General features: G+C 35.9%; 1 protein-coding gene across 1 annotated transcript in view; it reads right to left on the bottom strand.

Moving 5' to 3' along the window:
• The window catches only part of LOC123529389 (EGF domain-specific O-linked N-acetylglucosamine transferase-like), a 72,237-nt gene that overhangs the window by 29,934 nt on the left and 23,885 nt on the right, over positions 1-18,418 (bottom strand). The window contains exons 5-8 of the mRNA XM_053521319.1: positions 17,016-17,113; positions 16,105-16,209; positions 9,937-10,043; positions 8,720-8,823 (exon numbers count right to left, since the gene is read on the bottom strand). Coding sequence (XP_053377294.1) covers positions 8,720-8,823; positions 9,937-10,043; positions 16,105-16,209; positions 17,016-17,113 — 414 coding nt within the window. The remainder of the gene's footprint in view (positions 1-8,719; positions 8,824-9,936; positions 10,044-16,104; positions 16,210-17,015; positions 17,114-18,418) is intronic.

Genomic DNA, 18,418 nt, shown 5'->3' with positions numbered 1-18,418 from the left:
TGCGCGATCACAAAAGCTCACCTTGTCACTTTGTGACAGGTGAGCTAAAAAATCATTTCATTTCTTAAGTACATGACATTGTATATAATAATGTAACATATTCAGTGAGCATATGAACCAAGATCATAATCTGGGTAAACTGACAACATAAAAGACAAGATTCTGTTTATCAACCATTTGATATATGATGTCATATTGTGATGAGAAATTGATCTATATACTCTCTAAACATGTCAATCTGGAAATGAGCCGCACCATGAGAAAACCAACATAGTGCATTTGCCACCAGCATGGATCCAGACCAGCCTGCGCATCTGCGCAGTCTGGTCACGATCCATGCTGTTCGTTAACAGTTTCTCTAACTGTAATAGGCTATGAAAACAAACAGCATGGATCCTGGATGTGCAGGCTGGTCTGGATCCATGCTGGTTGCTAATGCATTATGTTGGTTTTCTCATGGCGCGGCTCAAATAAATCAATCTCTGAATATACCAAATTCTACATTTTGGTAGTATTTCAGTTATTAAAAATTTAACCTAACTAATGCTCCTGAATGCTATTTAAGTAACCAACAACTTCCCTACATAAATCAACATGATGCTCTTTGCAAGAAACCAAATAAAAATTATATTCTCTGCAAATAACCTGCTGCTCCACTGTAACACTTTGTTTTCAGCAAAATAACCTAAAACTTACCTTCATAAATTAACAAGCTGTTCTCATATGAAACCAAGTTTCCCTATTTATATTAATAAAATCTGTAAAAAGATCCTTTAGAAGCATAGAATGCAACCAAGCAGAATAGCAGATTCCGTTTGACTGAGTCTGTTCAACATCTCTCATGACCCCTAAAACCTTTTTCACAGAGTAACCAAAAACTTCCTAATAAATATCAACACCCTGTTCTCTGCAAGTAACTAACAACTTCCCCATTTATATCATCATGCTGTTCTAGTTTACACTAATTTATCTTAGGTCAATTATGAAGCAAGTTCGACAATGTTTATTACACCAGTATCTCTCTTGCTTAGCATTCAGCATTGAAAGGGAAACTGGTTTCTTCTCTAATACCCTTCATAACAATGGATTCCAACAATGAGGTGTCAAGACTAATGAAAGTTGTAGAACTCTCTATGTAAGTGCCTGTGGCTGTAATATTGTAGATATTTACTGGTGAGGAGAGTGCTTTAACACTCTATCTGTGACTGTAATATTTTAGATATTTACTGGTGAGGAGAGTGCTTTACCATTCTACCTGTGACTGTAATATTTTAGATATTCACTGGTGAGGAGAGTGCTTTACCACTCTATCTGTGACTGTAATATTTTAGATATTCACTGGTGAGGAGGGTGCTTTACCACTCTATCTGTGACTGTAATCTTTTAGATATTTACTGGTGAGGAGGGTGCTTTACCACTCTACCTGTGACTGTAATCTTTTAGATATTCACTGGTGAGGAGAGTGCTTTACCACTCTACCTGTGACTGTAATCTTTTAGATATTTACTGGTGAGGAGAGTGCTTTACCACTCTATCTGTGACTGTAATCTTTTAGATATTTACTGGTGAGGAGGGTGCTTTACCACTCTACCTGTGACTGTAATCTTTTAGATATTTACTGGTGAGGAGGGTGCTTTACCACTCTACCTGTGACTGTAATCTTTTAGATATTTACTGGTGAGGAGGTGCTTTACCACTCTACCTGTGACTGTAATCTTTTAGATATTTACTGGTGAGGAGGTGCTTTAACCACTCTATCCTGTGACTGTTAATTTTTAGTATATTTACTTGTGAGGAGGTGCTTTAACCACTCTACCTGTGACTGTAATCTTTTAGATTTTTTTACTGTTACTAAAGTGCTTTACCATGTAAATCTGTGACTTGAATATTGTAAATATCTTCCTGGTGAGGGGGAAAGGGTGCTTTTTTACCACCCCTACTATGAACCTGTAATCTTTATATATTTACTTAGGGGTGCTTAAACCACTACTATCAACTGTTGACTGAATACACTTTAGATATTTTGCATCTGGAGACTGATGAAAAACTTTACCCACTCTCTTTTTGTATTTTAGCACTGTTAACTTTAAGATAAAATTTTTTTTCTGTGAAAAGAAGTTCTAAACCAACACACATATATGTGAGTATTATTTTTAAACAAATTTCACTGCCAGCCTGCCCTTTACCTTCACCTAAGACTGAGCCGCTTTCTATAACCCCAAAACTACAAAAGGAGATTCCTTAACCACACTTCCTGAAGACTGTAAAATATTTACATATCAAAAAGGAGAGAAGGGATGCATTAATTTCATTAACTGTTGTAATCTTTTAGGAATTCACTTGAGGAAAGTGCTTACCACACCTTCTGAGACAGGATAGACTATTCAAATAAAAAGATATTAAGTCGAAAAAGGGTTCGTTTAGACCCCCCAACATGTGAGACAGGTAATATTATTAAGTGTACTTGACCTTTTGGTAGGAGGGTTTCTGTGACACTTCTCATAGACGTGAACATTTTAGAAACAGACTGTTTCAGAGAGTGCATTCCCCCACACTTATCAGTGACCAGTTAATTTAGAACACTTTCTAGGAGCGTGCTTTACCACGTCTATCTTGACTGTAAAATTCCTTTTTAAATTTCCATGGAATGAAAAGATAGGCCCTTAACCCACTCCTACATAAATGACCCGTAATCGTTTAGTATTGACCCGTGAGTACGGAGCTGGTTACCACATCGTCTTTTCTGTGAGTAACATTCAGAATTTATTTGAAACCATGCTTTACAATCTATATAACCGTAACACGCCATAATGACTATACTTTAAATCTAAGTGTATTGACCCGTTTAGCTAGGGTGTTTGGGCACGTTGTCGTTACTTACAATCAGGCCAATATTTGTAAAACTATTCCCCATATACCGGTACAGTTGGAAACACAGCGACAATACAGACTTCAAAAATATATCTCCGTATAAGAAGAAGAAACGATTGCACATCTTATCAACCTACAAATTATTACCATATAGATAGGGGAAACCAATGCATCTTTTATTACACCATGCCAAATATCAGATTTCAGGAATGTTCAACTGTGGCCGAACCCCAAAAACCCGCACGAAGCAGTGCGGATGTAATACACCGAAACCATTTGGCCATTCTTCGAATTACAACACCGCCGGGTGCAAAGAAGAACTATAGTTATGGAAAGAATAATGATTAGCTCCTACCCATGATTTTCTAAAGTCTAAAAAGGGCATAATTCTTGTAAAAAAAGCAGAAAAAGAGTTAAGGCTATCCTTAGTAACAGTTGTATCACTTAAGAATGGTGAAAAACATTTGAAGGTTTTAAAGCAACAAGCTTTAGATAGTTTATGGAAAAAGGGGGGTTTGAACTTTTTTAGAATATAAACAAAAAATCCAGCTTAAGAATAAGATTTTCAAGAAAAAGTGGCAAAAATTAATGCTAAACAAGTCAGGATTAGTTAAAGTTTGCTTTGGCTGTAAAAAGTCAAAACTTATATAAAATCAAGTTTCGACCAATATTCCAAACAAATGAAAACTTACGATAGTTCAGTAGAATCGTAGTGTTAACCTTAACATAAAACTTTCAAGAAAATCAGAAATTAATACTAATCCCAAAAGAATTAATTCTTGCCAAAAAAGCAAGTAAATGGAAAAAAAATTATGGTTTCTTGTGTACAAAGGGGCAATTATCATGGTAAATCAATTTCTTGTCAAGTTTCAAAAACAATACACATTTGACCGAAACACAAAACCCTTTTCCAAAGAAAAACATGATTTTCAAATCCCGAAGAAAGGGGCAATAAATCATTGCAAAAAAACATGGAGTTATGTTCCTGATTAAGGTCTACTAAACTGAACAATATTAATTTCAAAAACATGTTTACAAAGTTTTAAGGGGTAAAAGTTAGACCCTAAACCCTTTTTAAAACTTAACCAAAATGAAATGTATCAAGTACAAAATGGGCCATAAACTGCAAAATGCAAATGGATTATGTTCCTTGCCATTATAACAGGGTCACTTATGATAGTAACAATATTCCCAATTCAAAACAATGGGCCTATGCCTAGTCACACAGAGTAAACATCCTAAACATAAAACTTAAAAAACCCGCTTAACACCACACCCGACAAACCGCTCAAGGAGAAAAATTCTACCAAGTTTTTAATGCAAAAAATGTGCTTCAGATGCAAACAAGATTTATTCTATTTTCCAGTGACTTAGTTTTTTAACTTAACCAAAAAAACCCTGTTTCATAACAATCATTTGACCAAACCCTTATTCAAAGCTTAGTTTAATATTCTTTTGAAATGTAAGTTCATTAAACCAAACACACAATAAATTATAGATTTGAGGAAAACATTTTTAACCATTTGCCCCTCCACCCTCCTTCCCTAACCCCCCAACAAACTAAACACTCCCAGCCTGCTTTCCCTAACCCCCAACAAACTAAAACAAAAGGGATCTTCCTCTAACTGCAGTCACCGATTCCATGCCACAAAGAGCAGTTTAAAAGCTATATACATTATACAGGAAACCAGGAGAGTTAAGGTATGGCCAAAATCATGACATTATTAACTGTTGTATTATCTTTTAAGGTAATATCAGCTACAAATAGTCATACAACAACAGTTCTCTGAGGACATGGATGCTAGACTATTCAACAGCCTCTTCAAGTAAAGGAATATTAAAGTCGAAAAAAAGGGCACAATTTCGTAATTAGATGCCCACAGGCAACATGTCGAGCCCAACAGCTGTCTAAAATGACCTTTTATCCTCAAATTGACCTTTACCTTTAATAGGGGCCCGAGGTTTGCATTGACACTCCGTCCCCTAGAAGTGAACATTTAGTAAAAAAAAAAAAAAAATTTCTACATACTTATCATTATGGCCTGGACTTTGACCCCGTACCTTGACCTTTGAGAAGAACCTGGGTTTTACGACATTTCCGTCCATTGAGTTACCATCATGCCAAATATAATCAAATTCCCCAGGAATTTCCCAAAATTAGGTCCGACAAAAAAAAACCGACGGAACACACGATGTACATACACCAACAGCCATTTGACAACTGTCTTGCTTTCCCCAAACGGGTGACAAAATGAAAAAACAAGTTATGGAATGTAGCAATGCATGCACTCACAAAATGGCAAGCTTTTATATTTCAAAATCGAAAAAGGGGGGTAATTTTTAAAAAAAAGCAAAATATTTGATTAAGAACCTACCAAGTAAAATCAGTTTATCACATTGAAGAAGTGAGTGAAGTTTAAACCATTCCCCGAATGGTTTTTGAGAACAAGTTTTCAACAAAGCCTCACCAAATTTAATGCTGCATGGACCAAAAACACACGGGTGATCCAATGGCATACTTATTCTTAAATATCAAACTAAAGAAATGCTCACTTATAGTTATTCCTATAGAATTTCAAGAAAAATTGTCAAATTAATAACTTCACTTTACCAAATTCTTTAGATGTACATCTTTTGGTCTGTAAAAGCTTCAAAAATTTTCTTAAACAAATCAAAAAAATTCCCTCTGACCTGAAAAATATACCCAAAAAAAATTTTTTGAAAATTTTTTCAAAACAAGTTCAGTCAAACCCTAGTGTTACATCTGTCTTACTTTAATTTTTCAAGAAAAAAAAACAGAAAAATGAATACAAACTCTGAAATAAAACAACTTAAATGAACAACATTAATTAAATAAAACAATTATAAATGGAACTATAACGAAAACATTTTTCGGGAAAATCGATTATGTCAAGGGTTTCTTCAGGAAAAATCAGGATTTTCTTTTTAGCAAAAACGTTTAAAAAAGTAAAAAACTATTTTGTCACGGATAAAGGGTTTTACAAACCCCCTTTTCCCTTTCCAATAGAACATTTAACATTATTTTTACAAATACCCTGCGAGAGTAGTAAGAAAGGCAAACTTATATTTTAACATTGACAACATAACAACACTATGGAGATCTAGAACTGTGCTCCATCAATAAGGATACCTACTAAACTGAACAATATTTTTCATAAATCATGTTTTTACAAATTTAATAATGGGCTATAATTCTCGGAGTTATGGCCTCTTCAAATCCTCTTTTTAACTGAATCAGTTATACCGAACAATGAAAGTGGTAGTCAGGACAAAAAAAAAAATGTGAGACATGCTGATAAACTGACTGACAAGACCAAACTTTTATGTTCCTTACAACCATTTTAAGAGGGTGTACTACATTATGACCTCCAAGTTAACAACATCTAAAACACCAAACACCTCTCTATAAACAAGAGGACCAAGATGGCCCTAGGTCACACACGAGTAACACATCTTAACAGTGTAAACATCTTTGACAAAAAGACCCAGCTTTTTGACACCATATGACCCAGTTTCAAACTTGTCTTGAGTTTTCAAGGAGATAAACATTCTGACCAAGTTTCATGAAGACTGGCACAAAAATGTGGCTTCCAGAGTGTAAACAAGATTTTTCTTCAATTTGGCCTAGTGACTTAGTTTTTATCCAACCTGACCAAATTTTTAACCCATCCGAAATTTCATGGAGACAAATATTCTGACCAACTTTCATTAAGATTGGACCAAAAATGTGGCCTCTTAAGTTTAAATAAGTGTTTTCTTTGATTTGACATAGTGACCTAGTTATTGATCCCACATGACCCAGATTAAAATTCATCCAGGATTATATGGAGACAAACATTCTGACAAAGTATCGTGAAGATTGGGGCAAAAAAGTGGCCTCTAGAGTGTAAACAAGCTTTTTCTTTGATTTGACCTAGTAGCCTAGTTTTTGACCTAACGTGACCCAGATTCAAAATCATCAGACTTCATGATAAACATTCTAAATTTTACGAAGATTGAATACAAAATGTGATCCCTAGAGTGTAAACAAGCTTTTTCTCTGATTTGATCTGACAACCCAGTCTTTGACCCCACATGACCCAGACAAAAACTCATGCAAGATTTTATGGAGACAAACATTCTGATCAAGTTTCATGCACACCAGATGAAAAATGCAGCCCCTATTGCACATACCAAGTTTTTCTTTGATTTGACAGAATGACCTAGTTTTGACCCCAGATGACCTCTAGATTCAATAAAACTAGAGCTATCACTAAAGGTGATGAATGTACCCCCCGCATGCACTGACACAGTACATTGCAATTTGATGCACACAAGATTGCATAATTATGTGGACTGTATAATGTATATAGACTGTATGTATAGTAACAAAAAACAAAGTCCCATAACTATGCAGAATATTTATCTAAAAGAACGTAACATGCACCATGCACAACTAGGGTTGGTACTGATCACTTGTGTGAAGTTTCATTAAATTGTGTGCAAGGGTTCGGAAGATTAGGCACGCACAAGACTGCATATACAGACTGTATGTCTGTATGTACATAGTATGTTAACGAGAAACAAAGTCCCATAACTCTGCAATTTTTGTCGTTGAAAGAACCTAACATGCCCCATGCACAACTACTGTTGTTACTGATCACTTGTGTGAAGTTTCATTAAATTGTGTCAAGGGGATGAGGAGAGATGGTGCGCACAAGATTGTGTCTATGTATATAGTTTAGTAATAAAAAACAAAGTCCCGTAACTCTGCAATTTTTTTTTCTGAAAGAACCTAACATGCCCCATGCACAACTACTGTTGTTACTGATCACTTGTGTGAAGTTTCATTAAATTGTGTCAAGTGGATGAGGAGAGATGGTGCGCACAAGATTGTGTCTATGTGTATAGTATAGTAACAAAAAACAAAGTCCCGTAACTCTGCAATTTTTTTTTCTGAAAGAACCTAACATGCCCCATGCACAACTACTGTTGTTACTGATCACTTGTGTGAAGTTTCATTAAATTGTGTCAAGTGGATGAGGAGAGATGGTGCGCACAAGATTGTGTCTATGTGTATACTATAGTAACAAAAAACAAAGTCCCATAACTCTGCAAGTGTTTTTTCTGAAAGAACCTAAAATGCCCCATGCACAACTACTGTTGTTACTGATCACTTGTGTGAAGTTTCATTAAATTGTGTCAAGGGGATGAGGAGAGATGGTGCGCACAAGATTGTGTCTACGGACAGACAGACGGACAGACAGACAACCTGAAACCAGTATACCCCCCCCTTACAACTTTGTTGTCGGGGGGTACAAAAAAACAATGTGTTCAAATTCCACTAATATCCAGTGAAAAATGCAGCCCCTACTGCATACACAAGGTTTTTCTTTTATTTGACCAGGTGACCTAATTTTTGACCCCAGATGACCCATATTCGAACTTGACCTAGATTTCATCAAGATCATTCTGATCAAATTCCATAAATGTTCCGTGGAAATGCAGCCCCTATTGCACACACAAGGTTTTTCTTTGATTCAAGAGGTGACCTAGTTTTTGACCCCAGATGACCCATATTCAAGCTGTACCTAGATTTTATCAAGACAAACATCTGATCAAATTTCATTAAGATCCAGTGAAAAATGCAGCCCTATTACATACACAAGGTTTTTCTCTGATTTTTGGTCGGTGACCTAGTTTTTGACCCCACATGACCCAGATTCCAACTTGACCTAGAGGTCATAAAGACAAACAGTCTAACCAACTCTCATGAGTTTCATAACAAATATTTTTTCTTACAGTATCACAGTTGATCATGTACATATCTGTAGAGTGGACTACTTACAGTATCCCAGTTGATCATGTATATATCTGTAGAAAATGAATTGTTTATATGAAGGCTTGCATAGAAGTTTATAAAATCACAGTAGTGGTGAAACATGTTGACGCCTGAAAATAAAGAAATGATCGCAGAAATTACATGCAATTCAGTACATTCCAAAGAAAGTTATCGATGAACTTCTTCGTAACACCGAATTTGAAGACAGTAAACTGCCATGCAAGAATAAAATATTCAGCTCCAATACAGGATTTCAAAAATAAAAGTCCTTTAAACAGCATGTGATTTGTCTCGTTAACAGAAGATTTTTCTCTCATTAATACATGCCTTGATCCAGTAAAAAAGGTAGTTTTACAGGAATAAATATTTATTGCAACATTTGAAAAATCAACCAGCAATAACTCAATGAACAAGAGCACCGCCTTGTGGGTGCAGACGTTCATCTGATTTATCTGTCTCTGTATAATAGAAATATTGTCATACCCATGATTTTCTAAGTCAAAAAGGGGCCATAATTCTTGCAAAAAAGCAATGTAGAGTTACGGTACTTGCTGTGCAGAGTCAGCTTTTAATTAATGGTGAATAACCGCCCAAGTTTTAAAGCAACAGCTTTGACAGTTAAGAAATGCAAAAGGTAACCAAGAAATATGATATTTTCTAGGTACAAAATGGACCATAATTCATGCAAAAAGCAGGATGGAGTTATGTTTCTTGCCGTGCAGAGTCAGTTATTGTAGGTGAACAAGTGTTGTCAGTTTTAAAGCAAAAGCTTTGATAGTTCAGGAAAAAACTGACCTAGACATAAAACTTTACCAGGCAACGCCGATGACGACGCCAATCAAGTGATGACAATAACTCATAACTTTTTTTCTAAAAAATCATACAACCAGAACATGCAGATAATATACCCAACTCCTCTCGAAGGCAAAGCTTCTTATGAATTTTCACTGAATTCCAGCCAAAGGTTGCTGAGAAATAATCCGGACAAGGATGCAGGGCAGACACATACTCAACTATACTTCTTGACTATAATTTGCTATTAAAAAGCTGTGAGTTGTTGTGAGTCCTATGACAGTCTGCCTCAGTTAATTATCAGTGTCAAATTCCTTTATTGTAACAGTTCTGACTGGTAAAGCTAAGAAATTTGAATGACATTGGCTGAAGTGTCTGATAGACACTTAAGTACATCTTCATAAGGTAGAGGAAATATGGTAAGTTTTTACCTGCATCAAGTTTCATGAACATCACTGGTTTATCTAAAATAGTATCACAGCTTTCATTGTTGATTGGTTTGAACTGAAGTGATGAAAAATGTTCCACTTCTGCAAACCTGACAAATAAAAGGTTAACTTGTAAAATATATTACAAACAGGTTTACTTAAACTCTGTATGCTATAATCTAAACCAGATTACTCCAACATTAGCACTGACAATATTGATTAAACATGCACATACATTTCTTTTTTTTCTATCCAAAGTTGAAAGAAAACTGACTGATATGGCTAAGATTCAAATCCTAGCTTCTCTAACTGAGGTATGTCCTTGAACAAGGTGCTTTATCATGGCTGCCTTAGGTCAGCTCAGTTATAAATGGGTAAAGAAAAAATTCCTGATACAATAGCAGGATTTATGCGCTTGCTTAAGCTGACCAAGCTATAAATGGGTACAAAATATTCCTGATACAATAGCAGAATTTATGTGCTTGCTTAAGCTGACCCAGCTATAAATGGGTAAAGAAACATTTCCTGATACAATAGCAGAATTTACGCGCTTGCTTAAGTTGACCCAGCTATAAATGGGTATAAAAAATTCCTGATACAATAGCAGAATTTACGCGCTTGCTTAAGCTGACCCAGCTATAAATGGGTATAAAAAATTCCTGATACAATAGCAGAATTTATGCGCTTGCTTAAGATGACCCAGCTATAAATGGGTATAAAAAATTCCTGATACAATAGCAGAATTTATGCGCTTGCTTAAGATGACCCAGCTATAAATGGGAACAAAAAATTCCTGACACAATAGCAGAATTTACGCACTTGCTTAAGCTGACTCAGCTATAAATGGGTACAAAAAATCCTGATACAATAGTGGGATTTATGCACTTGCTTAAGTTGACCCAGCTATAAATGGGTACAAAAACTTCCTGATACAATAGCAGGATTTATGCACTTGCTTAAACTGACTCAGCTATAAATGGGTACAAAAAATTCCTGATACAATAGTGGGATTTATGCATTTGCTTAAGCTGACTCAGCTATAAATGGGTACAAAAAATTCCTGATACAATAGTGGGATTTACGCGCTTGCTTAAGCTGACTCAGCTATAAATGGGTACAAAAAATTCCTGATACAATAGCAGAATTTACGCACTTGCTTAAGCTGACCCAGCTATAAATGGGTACAAAAAATTCCTGATACATTAGTGGGATTTACGCACTTGCTTAAGTTGACTCAGCTATTAATGGGCATAAAAAATTCCTGATACAATAGTGGGATTTACGCACTTGCTTAAGTTGACTCAGCTATAAATGGGTACAAAAAATTCCTGATACAATAGTGGGATTTACGCACTTGCTTAATCTGACCCAGCTATAAATGGGTACAAAAAATTCCTGATACAATAGCAGAATTTACACACTTGGTTAAACTGACCCAGCTATAAATGGGTACAAAAAATTCCTGATATAATAATGGAATTTATGCACTTGCTTAAGTTGACCCAGCTATAAATGGGTATAAAAAATTCCTGATACAATAGTTGGATTTACACGTCTGCTTAAGTTGACCCAGCTATCAAAATATCCCTAGATATAATTGTGTTTAAATTCTTCACTTCTTCACTTGCTTAAGCTGACCCAGCTATAAATGGGTACAAAAACTTCCTGATACAATAGCAGAATTTATGCGCTTGCTTAACTTGACCCAGCTATAAATGGGTATAAAAATTTCCTGATACAATAGCAGAATTTACGCACTTGCTTAAGTTGACCCAGCTATAAATGGGTACAAAAATTTCCTGATACAATAGCAGAATTTACGCGCTTGCTTAAGCTGACTCAGCTATAAATGGGTACAAAAAATTCCTGATACAATAGCAGAATTTACGTGCTTGCTTAAGCTGACTCAGCTATAAATGGGTACAAAAAATTCCTGATACAATAGCGGGATTTACGCACTTGCTTAATCTGACCCAGCTATAAATGGGTACAAAAAATTCCTGATACAATAGCGGGATTTAAGCACTTGCTTGATCTGACCCAGCTATAAATGGGTACAAAAAATTCCTGATACAATAGTGGGATTTACGCACTTGCTTGATCTGACCCAGCTATAAATGGGTACAAAAAATTCCTGATATAATAGTGGGATTTATGCACTTGCTTAAGCTGACCTAGCTATAAATGGGTACAAAAAATTCCTGATACAATAGTGGGATTTACGCACTTGCTTAAGCTGACCCAGCTATAAATGGGCATAAAAAATTCCTGATATAATAGTGGGATTTATGCACTTGCTTAATCTGACCCAGCTATAAATGGGTACAAAAAATTCCTGATACAATAGTGGGATTTACGCACTTGCTTAAGCTGACCCAGCTATAAATTGGTACAAAAAATTCCTGATACAATAGTAGGATTTACACACTTGCTTAAGTTGACCCAGCTATAAATGGGTATAAAAAATTCCTGATACAATAGTTGGATTTACACGTCTGCTTAAGTTGACCCAGCTATCAAAATATCCCTAGATATAATTGTGTTGAAATTCTTCTTAAAGGGAAAGGCAACACTGTGTTATTAATTTTGTCTGCTCAGTCTGCTTAAATCAATTACAGCTGTGAAGGATTTTCAAAATCAACTTAGAACTAGAAAATGCTTTTGTAAAAAAGTGCTTGTCTCCCCCAATGCAAAGTCCTATAGGCAAGAAGTCAATAGGGGTCAGGACAAGTCAAAGAGACACTGATGGTTGGCTGCAATAGGAATCATCTACTTGGCATGTCCAGTCATCCCGCTAAATTTCAACACTATTGGCCTAGTGGTTCTCAAGTCACTGTTCAGGCTCCTGTGACCTTGACCTTTGATCAAGTGACCTCAAAATAAATAGGGGTCATCTACTCTGCATGTCCAATCATCCTATTAAGTTTCAACATTGTAGGTCAAGTGGTTCTCAAGTTATTTCCAAAAAATGATTTTACATGTACAGGCCACTGTGACCTTGACCTTTAATAGACTGACCCCAAAATCAATAGGGGTCATCTACTCTGCATGTTCAATCATCCTATGAAGTTTCAACATTCTGGGTCAAGTGGTTCTCAAGTTATTGATCGGAACTGGTTATCAATGTTCAGGCCCCTGTGACCTTGACCTTTAACGGAGTGACTCCAAAAACAAAAGGGGTCATTTACTCTGCATGAACAATCATCCTATGAAGTTTCAACATTCTGGGTCGAGAGGTTCTCAAGTTATTGGTTGGAAATGGTTTTCCATGTTCAGGCCCCTGTGGCCTTGACCTTTAACAGAGTGACCCTAAAATCGTTAGGGGTCATCTACTCTGCATGACCAATCATCCTCTTAAGTTTCATCATTCTGGGTCAAGTGGTTCTCAAGTTACTGACCGGAAATGGTTTTCAATGTTCGGGCCCCTGTGACCTTGACCTTTCAGAGTGACCCCAAAATCGTTAGGGGTCATCTACTCTGCATGATCAATCATCCTCTTAAGTTTCAACATTCTGGGTCAAGTGGTTCTCAAGTTATTGACCAGAAATGGTTTTCAATGTTCAGGCCCCTGTGACCTTGACCTTTAATGGAATGACCCCAAAATCGATAGGGATCATCTACTTTGCATGTACAATCATCCTATGAAGTTTCAACATTCTGGGTCAAGTGGTTCTCTAGTTACTGATCGGAAATGGTTTTCCAGGGTCAGGCCCCTCTGACCTTGACCTTTGATGGAGTGACCCCAAAATCAATAGGGGTCAATTACTCTTTATGACCAATCATCCTATGAAGTTTCAACATTCTGGGTCAAGTGGTTCTCTAGTTATTGATCAGAAATGGTTTTCAATGTTCAGGCCCCTGTGACCTTGACCTTTGATGGAGTGACCCCAAGATCAATAGGGGTCATCTACTCTTCATGACCAATGATCCTATGAAGTTTCAACATTCGGGGTCAAGTGGTTCTCTAGTTATTGATCGGAAATGGTTTTCAATGTTCAGGCCCCTGTGACCTTGACCTTTGACGGAGTGACCCCAAAATCAATAGGGGTCATCTACTCTTCAATACCAATCATCCTTTGAAGTTTCAACATTCGGGGTCAAGTGGTTCTCTAGTTATTGATCGGAAATGGTTTTCAATGTTCAGGCCCCTGTGACCTTGACCTTCGACGGAGTGACCCCAAAAACAATAGGGGTCGTCTACTCCAGCAGCCCTACAACCCTATGAAGTTTGAAGGTTCTAGGTCAAATCGTTCTCCAGTTATTGCTCGGAAATGAAGTGTGACGTACGGACGGACGGACAGACAGGGCAAAAACAATATGTCTCCTGGGGGAGACATAAATAGGAAAGCTATGAACATTTAAATATTTGACCAAAATGGGAACCATTTTGTTTCCCAGCAACATAAAATAAAATGGCAGACTTAATTTAGGATGTTTTTTTAAAAACAGTATTTACTTGATACTGTAAAATAATTTCTACACTTTTTAAAACTAGTTCGAAAGAATTTATCATGCTTTACACCTTAAACTCCAGAAACTGTAGAACTTAATCTAGGTTAAACAGCATTTGCTAAATACAGTCGAGACTGTTTTAAGAGACTGACTTTGGGAAGCAGCGAAAAAGGTCACATATGACAGGGAGTCTCTTAAAACAGTCTCACTCAACAGGATGACGCTGGTTTCATATATTTTTTCCAATTAAAGTACATGAATATCGGATACTTATATATTGGCCTCTTTTAAAGTAGGAGTGGAAAATGATTAAATACTATTTCTTTAATTGCATATTGATAAAATATAAATTTCAAATTATTTGCGTCATTCGTATGATGTTGATAAAACAAATTTAAGTTCATGATCTGGCAAGAAAATAAAGGGGAGCAGTAAAATATAAAAGTTCCATTTGAACTATTTACACACTGAGGTTTATGATATTTATATTTTTGTGTACTAATTGTTCATTGACATTTATTCGATTATTGACTGCATCTTTAATCTGTGTTTACTTCGTCGTTTCCTGTTAATTACCGCCATATTTTTGTTTCACCAGGAATAAATTTAATTTATGCACCGACTCCGAATTCGTCAGCGACTTTATACGCTGGTTTTCCCTAATCGAGCAATTCAAGTCCCTTAACACGCTGTTCTAATGTCAAAACAGTTCTTTTTTATGTTTTTCATCAGCCATTTTTTGTAAACAAATAAGTTCTCGTCTCAAACAACTTCACGCGTGATAAAGAACGGTAACTCTATCGTGTAAAATCTTGCGAGGGAGCGTCTCAAAGTCGCTGAAAACGGTCTAAATATCGATTCGGGAGCCTGATTTCACAGTCGCTTGTCGCGTAAGGCAGGGGGTTGCTTAATTCAGACTCTTTTAATAGTAAATTGCGTCCGGAGCATAAAATAGGGTCGCATATGACAGGGAGTCGCTAAATTCAGGGGGTCGTTAAGGCAGTCTCGACTGTACATGTAAATAATTTGGCAGTGTGTAAATGATCTCATAAACACACTAAAATGGCTGCCTCCTGCCCCTTTCTTAACTTTCAAAAATGCTGCATCTCTTTCAAGAGTGGTTCAATCTTAAAAATTCTTGCCCTGTTATGAGCTTATGCTAACGGTTTAGAAAGAGATGGTAAACAATTTTTACCTTAGGCAAGATGGTTAACATTTACCTTTATGATAGTAAAAGTTTACCTTTGTGATTAAAATTTACTTAAGGTAGTTAAAATTTACCTTTAATGTAGGTATTGGAGTAAAGCAACTCATTTACATTTTTTTTCAGTTAAAAAATGAAATCTACACTTTTGTTGAAACTAGTTTAGTTTTGTTAAAAAAATATACTGTAAAATCATTAATATTCGTAGGGAACTAATTTTTGTGGATTTCGTGATTGAGACAATCCACGAAATTCAATCCCAATGAACAAGTAAAATTCCCATTCATTTTAAGTTCCAAAGTTGAAATCCACAAATTCATACCCCCATGAAATTGCCGTTCTGACCAAAACCACAAAATTTCATGCCCACGAAATTAAATGATTTTACAGCAGCTCAAGTTTCAAACAAATGACAAAAGGTGTTATTTGTATGAAATTTTCTTTTTCAAATTTTTATGGAACACTATATGTAGCTAGTTTAAGATGTGTATAACACAGTAATTTATATGCCATACCAAGACTGTAGAGGACTTTTATGTTCTCCTTCAGCTTTCAGGAGGTTCTTGTGAAGTTCACAATGGCCTCCAATCTCACCTTCCAACAAAAAATCCTCTTTAAAACTGAAAAAATAAAAAACAAAAACATATGTATCAAGTCAGGTCAATTTACAAAAACATATATTTGACATTTATTATGGGTTATGTAACCTAAAAGACTTTTGAATGCAAATTAAATTGTCTAAACATAACCCTAGACGTGTGTTTTGGTGTGATCATGCAATACCTCCTATTTGATTTGTCAAGGCTTTGAGCTTTTCTTATAAATCTTTGACCTGGTTTTGACACAAACAAATTTGACTAAAACGGTGAAAAACATAATATGTAAAAAAGTAACTTTGGAGTTTAAAAATTGTTTACAACGGCTGGAATTTTCAGATAAGTAAGTTTGAGATACCGAGCCTGGTTATTCTTAACTTCAGTTATGTAGCAACACTGCTTGAAAGATGGCAACACAAAGTATAAACTTACACAATTAAATGATTAATATTGGTGTCATCTCAATTTTCATGGATTTTATTTTTTTTATTAACCTTTAGCCTGCAGGCGGCAAGTGTTTTGCCTTTGCAACCAATGCAGACCAAGATCAGCCTGCACAGATCATGGTCTGCACTGTTCGCTATTGTAAGTAAATTTTCAGTCAACATCCCTTTGAAAAATAAGCGGAACTGCCCAAACTGAATGATGGACCAGTCAATTTTAGAAATTTGGCAGGGTATAGGTTAAATACAAACAATAAGAAAATTCCTATTTTTATGATTCAAACTCGAAATCCCCAGATAATAGCTATTTTGGCCAAAACCAAAAATTTAATGTCCGTGAAATTAAGGGATTACAAGGTCCAGACAAGCCTAACAATAAACTCTTACTTTTCATTATCTGTAAATGTTGCACGTCTAAAATCTAAATAAATATTTTTTGCACGACAATATCTTGTGTACTTCGCACATTCCAAACTGGAATCGTCCTGAAATGAAAATAACAAAGATTCTATCATTTATACACAGGAAGTGTCTACTAGAAAATCCTCTTCTATAATATATAATAAATCTAAGACAACTGGAAACATACGATAGTAAAATAAAACAATTCTTTAAATCCCATCCAAGCATGAACAGCAATGAGTGAAAAATGCAAAAATTATTGAAGGAAGAACTGCTACGTAAAACAGGGCCCTCAAACAAGTTTGATATCTCTCAAATACCTGTCAACATTGAACAGAAATAATATCACAAAAGGATTAAAGAAGTGCTCAGTTATTCAAAAGTCTTGTCACTAAGAAGTTATCATAATGAAAACATAAACAAGTAAATAAGGGGCAAGAGCTTTGAGTCAAGAGCTTTTCCCTATTCTGATGCTTATTAAAATGAGATAACAGACAACACCAAAAAAAATTTTGGTCGAAAAAGGGATACAATTCAGTGACCAGAGTTATGGAACCTGTGCATTGTATGTCTTAAAATTATCACCACGGTGAACGAGATATGTGTGAAGTTTAAAGCCCTTTCCTCTAGTGGCTACTGAGATACCTTTATACATACAAATACTAAACCAACAAGAGGGCCAAGGTGGCCCGAGTTTGCTCACCTGAATTTTGACTATTTCATCATGCAAATATATGACACACTGAATCATGAATGGTAACAACTTTGATTAGTATAAACAGGAGGACCCTGAAGGCTCTATATCGCTCATCTGACCTTATTCTTACCCAAGATCAACACAGTATCTAATTTGGCTTGTATTTTATACAGACAAACATTTTGACCATGCTTTATTTAAGTCAGTAGATTGTTAAGTTTTTCGCAGATATGCCCTAGTAACATAGTTACTATGGTTACAAGTTACCTCAGGTACCCATTTCTATGTTTACTTAAATTCTATACTTATACCAGGCCGGCAAAATCAAATGTCTGAGTTGCCCCGAGTCGTACATTTGTGGGTCCAGACAACAGAATTTTTGTATTTTGCTTGTCTGTGGACAGGTGAAAATTGACCATCTGCTTTCTAAAATATGACCTAAATTGCAATTCAGACCCTCAAAGCATTATTCAAGTCTCCTGATATTTCTTTTGATCCATACTCGCCAACTGCTTACATAAATATACATTGAATAAAGCCACCTATGGCATAATTCAAGCTCCGCCTACTGCAGGTACTTGTGAGATTTTTCCGAAAGCAAATCAGATTAATAGTTACATCAGAGGTGATTGTACTCGGCCAATCAGGGACGCTGTTACGTCTTTAATTGTCGACATGTGTGCGAGTACAT

The sequence above is a fragment of the Mercenaria mercenaria genome, chromosome 13, assembly GCF_021730395.1.
Source record: "Mercenaria mercenaria strain notata chromosome 13, MADL_Memer_1, whole genome shotgun sequence".
Classification (NCBI taxonomy): Eukaryota; Metazoa; Mollusca; class Bivalvia; order Venerida; family Veneridae; genus Mercenaria; species Mercenaria mercenaria.
This window is presented reverse-complemented; position numbering and strand designations above follow the sequence as displayed.